This window comes from Dama dama, chromosome 4 (genome assembly GCF_033118175.1).
Source record: "Dama dama isolate Ldn47 chromosome 4, ASM3311817v1, whole genome shotgun sequence".
NCBI classification, from domain to species: Eukaryota; Metazoa; Chordata; class Mammalia; order Artiodactyla; family Cervidae; genus Dama; species Dama dama.
Window position 1 is genome coordinate 55,251,335 of NC_083684.1, and position 7,891 is coordinate 55,259,225.

Genomic DNA, 7,891 nt, shown 5'->3' on the forward strand with positions numbered 1-7,891 from the left:
TGGAGAGTGGGAAACCGGCGCAGAGGGGAAGAGGGTCAGCCAGAAGCTAAGGAGCCACTGGGAAATGGGGCACGGGGCGGGGGGAACCCCCAAGGAGTGGGGGCCCTTAAGAGCATCACCCAGAGTGGGGAAGGGGGTCAGACGCTGAGGCAGAGGGCAAGGGAAGGGGGCTTGAGGAGGAGGGTAACAGTAGGAGGAATCCCCCCTCCCACGTCTGACAGATGAAGGTCAAAAAGGCACCCACACTTGAAAAACACACCTTTATTGAGCCCCTCCATGTGTCTGCAGCTTCTCTGCACCCAACCCCCGTGAGCCCACACACCTACTGCCCCCATTTTACAGATGGGGAAACTGGACCTGGGAGGGGCAGCCACTGGGCTTGAGGTGCTAGTCAGGATAGAAGCCGTACCAGCTTTGGCTGGGGTCAGGTCTGACAGTCTCCAAAGCCCACACTTCTGACTACTGCAGCATCCTGCCCCTTATGAGGTGTCCCAAGACATGGCTGGGGGCCAGTCATCCGTACAGGCTCCTTCAGCATTCAACCCCATAGCGATCGAAGTGGCGCAGCAGCAGGCTCAGCTCAAGGTGCACGGTACCACCGGAGGTGGTGTGCAGGCGATAGCGGTCAGCCCCGCTGTAGATGGCATCTCCGTGCAGCAGCTGAGGGCCGCCACCCACGAAGGCCCTCGCCAGCTGCTCTCGCCAGCTGCCCAGGGGCCGCCACGTGGGGCAGTCCAGCTGGTGGGTGCCTGGACTGCTGGGCACATGGCAAAAGCCATAGCCTGCAAGCTGGCAGCGGCCGAAGCTGTCCTGGGACCACACCTGGAGGTGGAGCCGGGGCCAGCCTGCAGGATGGGAGGGAGGGAGGAAAGGTGAAGGGGTTCAGCCCAGCCTCTTGCTCCTGAAGACCCCAGGCCCACTGCTCCCCTGCCAGGTTTCTGCCCCACCCTCCTCTGGACTCCTCCTGCCACAGAGCAGCCAAGGGATCTTTCTGAATCCAGGTTCTTCCTCTGCTCAAAACCCTTCCATGATTCCCTAATGCACTCAGTAAAAAGTCCAACCTCAACATTCTAGGTCCTTGAGGTCTGGCCTCTGTTGAATTTTCTGTCGGCCTCCTCCTCTGTGTCCCCATCTCCGGGGAGCCCAGTCCCCAGGTGAGGGTGTTGGGCCTTGTTCTGGATGCCTCCCTCCTTCCCTCCCCGTGGCCACACCCTGTCCTCTTTCCTGGCCTTGGGGCCTTCTTTCTTGCCTTCATCATTGTTCACCTGGCAGCTGGAAGCATCTTTCTCCCCTTTCCATAGACTTCCCAGTTCCTCACTCAAGATACAGTTCAGCCCCTCACCCTATAGGCGAAGTGCTTGGGAGATCCAGCCCCATTTCACCCTCCTTTCTGAGGCTCTCTGAGCTTGGCCCTGTTCTAGAAGCTGGGGATACAGCAGTGAACAGGGCAGACAAAAATTCCTGCCCTTGTGCAGCTGACATCTTAGACAACCAACACAGTAAATACGCAAATTATAGGGTATGTCAGATGGTGATAACTGCTCTGGAGAAAAATAAGCTGGGTAGGGTGGGAGTAGGCATGCAGTTTTAGAAGGCGGTGATCAAGAAAAAATTTACTGAGAAGGTGACATCGGAGGGAAGAGACTGGGGGCTATATGGCTATCTAGGAAAGAATGCTCCCAGCAGAGGGGACAGCTAGTGCAAAGGCCCTGAGGTGGGAGCTGCCTGGTGGGACTGATGTGGCTGGAGCAGACAGGGAAGGGGAGACAGAACCAGATCAAGCAGGGCCCTGTCCTTCCATGGTAAGGCTTTGCCTTTTACCTTGAGTGATGTGGGGACCACAGAGGGTCCTAAGCAGAGGAGGAATGTGACCTGACTTAGGTGTTCACAGCAGGGACACCTCAGTAAAGTAAAGACACTATGGTAACAGCCCAGTGAGAGGTGGTGGTGGACAGATCAGGGTGCTTTGAAGGGGGTGGGGGGACTGATGACATTCAGGATGCATTTCAAAGGTGGAGCTAATGGGATTTCCTAATAGAATGAGAAAAGAAACAGCAAGGGTATTTGGGATCCTTAAGAGCTGAAAGGACTGTGGCCTGCCTCACCTTCCAACCCATCACCCATGAGGCAGCCAGAGGGATCTTTTTTTTTTTAATTGCAATTTTTTTTTTTAATGTTTATTTATTTGTTTGGCTGCATCAGGTCTCAGTTGTGGCATGTGGGGTCTCTTGTGGCATGAGGGCTCCAGAGCCCACAAGCTCAGTAGTCACGTGGACCCAGCTGCCCCACAGCATGTGAGATCTTAGTTCCCTGACCAGTGATTGAACCTATGTCCCCTGCATTGGAAGGTGGATTCTCAACCTCTGGGCCACCAGGGAAGTCCCCAGAGGGATCTTTTAAAAGCAAAATCTGACTTGTCAATCACCTGCTCTGGCTCCCCAGATATGGCCTCCACTCTGCGGCCTAGCACTGAAGATCCTGCAGGGCCTGTTCCCTGTCCCCTGCCCCTTGCCACATCACCCCGTGTAGTCCCCCTGCTTGCCCTCCATCCTCCAAATACCCCTGACTCACCTTCCTCCTTGACCCTTCTACACATGGCTTTCGGCCTAGAACCCGCTTCCATCTTTCTGTTTTAATAGCTCCTACTGACTCTTCACAGCAAAGCGAAACATTCCCCCTCCTCCGGGAAGCCCTCCCTGAACTCCCCAGCCGAGTAAGGTACCTCCTCTGGGCTCCCAGAGCCCTTCTGGATCCCTCATCCCAGGCCTGCCCACTCTGGGTTGCCACTCAGGGTAGCTCTTTCTCTCCCCAGAGATGATCTGTGTGGAAACAGAGCTGGGCTAGCAGGGGCTATCTCATCATTGACATCTCCTTGGCCCCCCCGACACAGGGCAGGCCCTCAGTAACTATTATTTATATGATAGAAATATATAGCATATTTATCTAGACTATTTCCTGGAATCTACTCCTTTCTAATGACACAAATATTCTTCCAGGAAAGGTTTTCTGATACTCCTCCTCTCTCACATATTCATTTATCCTCTGAGCAGCAGAAAAGCCCTGCTTGCAGAACAGCCTCTAGCCTTCACCTCTTTCTCTCTCATAATCCTGTCCCAGCTTCCTCCTTTTTTTTCTTTTTTTTGGCTGAGTCAAGTAGTGTGTGGGATCTTAGTTCCCCTACCAGGGATCAAACCCACACCCCCTGCATTGGAAGAACCGCATCTTAACCCCTGGACCTCCAGGAAGTGCCTCCCAGCTTCCTTCTGATGGAAGACTCTCTTGCTTTGTCTCTGTGAAAGCCACGTCCCTCTCCCCTGGCCCGCCCCTTGACCTTGCCCCCTTAACCCTGGCCTCTGCCCTGGTTCTAAGGAACTCTAGAGCTGGCCTGGGGAGGTTTCTGCTCAGCCTCTCCAGGGCCAAGTCTGGTCAGGAAAGGGACCCAAAGGCACAGGAAGCAGGGCCAGCACTTGGTGTTCTGTTCTGGTAGCATGGGGGTGCCACTAACCCACCTCCTGTTAGTCTAGCCGGAGGCCCAGGCTGGGAACCCACCTTGAAGGCCTTTGGTGGCGAAGTGCAGGTCGATGGGGTGGGACCAGTAGGCCATGTCCCCTATCTGGGGAGTGTCCACCTGTGTTTGGCCCTCCCGCACGCCTGACAGGAGCTTCCATGCTGCCCCTGCAAGTGAGAGCCAGGATATGGATGAGGTGGGGGGAAGGGGCAGGAGACAGTCCTCAAGAAGGGGATCCCACTGTGGCTGCAGGACCCCCTTTCTCTCTAGAACCGGGGGTGGGTGGTGGCCAAGGGTTGCAAAGCGTAGATCCTGGAGCCAAATGTTTAGATTTAAATCCTGGCACTATTTCTTCCTGCCTATGCAACCTTGGGCTTGTTACTTTTCTGTGCCTCGGTCTTCCCATCAGTAAGGTGGGTATAATAATAATGCATCCCTCACAGGTTTGTGAGGTGATTAAATGAATTAATACACATGAAGCACTAAGGATAGTGTCCATGGCATAGTGCCTGCTGAATAAGTGTTGGGTATCACTTTATTATATTACTATTCTCATTCCACATTTAGAGGCCCTAGTCTGAGGACTAAGATGGGGCCAAGGGTGTCCTTCATGAACAGAAGCACAGAGCATATTGTGAAAGGTGCATCGTAACAGCAATCCTACCGAGGGTGACAGTAATAGCAAAAATGCACCGAGTGCTTACCAAATGCCAGACGCTGTGCTAAGCGCTTTAGTAATGAATTCATTTAATCCGCCTTCTGGGACTCTTAATCCCCACCCCACCCCCTGCTTACAGATTCTCCTCCATAGCCCATAGGCCCTGCAAGGCCTGGCCTGTGCGCCCCCCCCTCCCCACCCCCACCCACCACCTTCCTGAGCTCATCTTTCATCACTTTCCTCATTCCTCACCACTCTCTGGCCTCACTGGTTCTATTTTTGTTCCACTCTTCAGGGCCTTTGCACTGGCTATTGTTCCTTTTGCCTAGAAAACCCTGCTCCTGGATACCCCCAGACTTTTTTCCCCCCATACTTCAGGGATCAGCTCAAGTGCTACTTTCACAGAGGTGTTCTCCCTCACCCTCCTATCCCCAAACTAACCAGTCCCTCTCACATCATCTCTCAGCTCATCTCTTCCTAGGACCTAGTGCACTATCTGTAATCACTGGACTCATGTCTTTATCTGTTTATTTATTCTCTGTCTCCCCTCCTGTGAGCCCCAAGAGAGCAGGGATCTTGTAAAGTACTGGATCCCTAGGACTGCAAACCCAGATCTTGGTACACAGAAGGTGCCTGATACATGTTTGTTGGACAAAGAATTGATCCTAGGAGGTGGGGGCTAATACAATCCTCATCTTACAGGTAAAGAAACAGACGCTGAGAACGAATGGCACTTGGCCATTCATTCCACAAACCTTTACTGAACAGCTTGTCTGTGCTAAGCACTGTTCTCCACGCTGGGCCTACAGCAGGACTGCAGCAGACCAAGTCCCACAGCGGAGCTGATTCAAATGGAGCTCTGTTTTGTTTCTGGTTTGTCTTTTTGTTTTTGACCGTGCCTTGAAGCATGTGGGGATCTTAGTTCCTCAACCAGGGATCAAACCCGTGTCCCCTGCAGCAGAAGTGTGGAGTCTTGGACCATTGGACCACCAGGGAAGTTCCTCAAATAGAGCTCTGACTGATAGCAGAGACCAAGCCCCTTATCTGACTGCCCTTCGGCTCTCTCTTGCATAACTAACGCCCCTCTCCCTGGCAAAGAGCTCCCTGAAATAATAAAAATCATGTTGGTTACTGCTCCCTTCTGGGCCAGATGAGGAAAGCAACAGGCCTTGAGTCAGGATTCTCACATACAAGACTTCCCTGACACTGCTATGAAGGACAAATAGTCCCATTTTACAGACGAGGAAACTGAGGCTCTGAGAGGGAACAGCGCTTGCCCCAGGTCACAGAACAGATAAGTGGTAGGGCGCTGGAAACCTAGTCAGTTCCGGGCTTGTCTTCTTACTCACTCAGCTGGAGGATCCCAATTTCCCAGGGAATCTCAGCCACTAGTCTATCCGCCAGTTAAATCACAAAGGACTCTGGACCTAAAAAGATGATGACGACGATGGCCACACTCATTTCACGGATATGTATCTCTGCTAGACAACATATCCCAGGCTTAGAAACAAGAACCCATCCAGCTGTCACACAAGCCAGGCAAACACTTACGAGGACTTACAAATCCAGGTCCTCTTCTGAGGGCTGTTGATATTCATGTAGTCCTCACAACAACCCCAGGAGGTAAATAGTGTTATTATTCCCATTGTATAGACAGGGAAATCGAGGCAAAGACAAGTGCCCAAGGTCACATAATTAATAAACAGGAGCTGGTTTTGAATCCAGACAGTCTCTTCTCTTAACCTCTCAGTACTCTGCTGCCTCTTAGGTGCTATTAGCTTCATTTTCAGACAAGGAAACAGGCTCAAAAGGTCAAGTCCAAAGGCTCCTAATTAATAGGTAAGGGAGTTTGTACTTGAGCCCAGACTTGGTGACCCGTGGCCCTATCACACTAACCACCACACTCTACTGCCTCTGATGAAAAGGCATGAAAACTGGGACCTCCAAGGCCCCTCTTGGGCTTGCGTGGATGGACTTGGATGACGATCAGAACTGGGTTCCTACGTTTTCACAGAGAAATGTGAATACAGGAGAGTGGTCTCTCCTCTTAATTGCAAGATGGAAACTTCCATTTCACCTTAAGAACTCAATAAACGGAGATAGTAAAGCAAAGAATTAAGATGGGGGTGTCACACAAGGCACCTCTAAGACAGTGAATGGAACCCAAATAGTGTTGTTAGGGCCATTAAGTGTTTTGAGGATTGGGAGTGTGTGTTGGGGGTAGGTGGGTGTGTTAAGCCTATAGTCCCCTATCCTTGCTGTGTGTCCTAGGTCACTTCAGTTGTATCCGACTCTTTGTGACCCTATGAACTGTAGCCTATCAGGCTCCTCTGTCCATGGGATTCTGCAGGCAAGAATACTGGAGTGGGTTGCCATGTCCTCCTTCAGGGGATCTTCCAGACCCAGGGATTAAACCCATGTCTCTTATATCTCTTGCATTGGCAGGCAGGTTCTCTACCACTAGCATCACCATGGGAAGCCCTCAGGGAATGTGTATTGAAAGGCTAGAACTCAGAGTACCCAGAGGTGGGATGGGAAGGGATAAGAAGGGAGCCAGAGGCTCGCACGAACAGAATGTGGTCAGGGGTAGGAGTCCTGAGAACTGATGGAAGCTGAGGACCAGGGACTGAGCCAAGGGGTCAAGGAAAGAAGGTGGAGCAGCTAGACTGAGAGGTTTCGGTGGGGAAATGAACCATGTCGGGGAATACCTGTGTGGATGCCCCACTTGCAGAACAGGCTACTTTCCGAGAAACCGGTGGCCCCCATGATCTGTCCGATCACGTGCACCTCAGCCATTGCCCTGAAAGGGGAAAATATAATCACAGCCTTATGAGAAAAGTGTACAATTATCTCCACCTAATAGATGGGAAGACTGAGGCCCACCAAGTAAGGAGCAATACATGGGATTCCAAGCTAGTTTCGTCAAACCACAGAGGTTGCGGTTTCAACCATGATACTAACTGCCTCTCCAGGAGAGTCTCAGAAAAATGAGGGGCGAGAAACGGACGCTCCAAGGAGCTGGCGCGTAACTCGGCCTGCCTCTAAAATAACTTCTTCCTAGGCTCAACGCCACGGAAAGTCCCGCCCCAGGGGCCCCAATGGCTCCGCCCACAACGCAAAAGCTCCGCCTCCCACGTCAGATATCCGCCCCCCAAGTCCATGAGGCGCATGCGTTTTAAGTTCTGGGCGCCTTAGCTCCGCCTGTGAGTTCGCGCATGCGTTATTCCTACCTCAGCGTACTTAACGGTTAGGAGAGGCAAGAGCGCTTGCGGGGATTGGAGTTCATGGGCCTGAGCTGTCCCTCTCTCCGCAGGCGCTGACTTCCCAGGTCTGGCTCACGCCTCTCCTAGGACCTTCCTGGCAGCGAGAGAGCTGAGGCGCAGATCTCTCCAAGACCGCGCCCGCCTCCTGCCTCCCAGGTTGTTGCCGGGGCAACGGCAGCCTCCTCCCCTGGACTTTCACCCGCCCTGCGGGTTGCTAATTGGCCCTAGCGGCACTTGGGGGGCGGGACTATGCTGTGATTGACACTTTCTCTCCCCCACCCATCTCCATTTTTGGGTAAGAAGTCTCTCCAGCCACGATCCACGGTTCAGCCATTTGCGGCGTGGCCACATTGTGGCCATGTTGAGCGCGGCGAAGAAGTTTGAACAGTGCCTGTCCTAGATATTCTCATAACAGAATAATCAAATCCATCCATGCCCCATTACCCCTCAAACTGTCTCTCA

The 7,891-nt window shown here is 52.7% G+C and overlaps 1 protein-coding gene across 1 annotated transcript; it reads right to left on the reverse strand.

The window, feature by feature from the left end:
• Positions 1-246: 246 nt before the first annotated feature.
• On the reverse strand, positions 247-7,625 carry B9D2 (B9 domain containing 2). The gene is made up of 4 exons (XM_061139373.1): positions 7,397-7,625; positions 6,875-6,966; positions 3,550-3,675; positions 247-845 (listed from the first exon to the last, which is right to left on the reverse strand). The coding sequence occupies exons 2-4, from the start codon at positions 6,960-6,962 to the stop codon at positions 532-534; spliced, it is 528 nt and encodes a 175-aa protein (XP_060995356.1). The 5' UTR covers positions 6,963-6,966; positions 7,397-7,625; the 3' UTR covers positions 247-531.
• Positions 7,626-7,891: the final 266 nt, after the last annotated feature.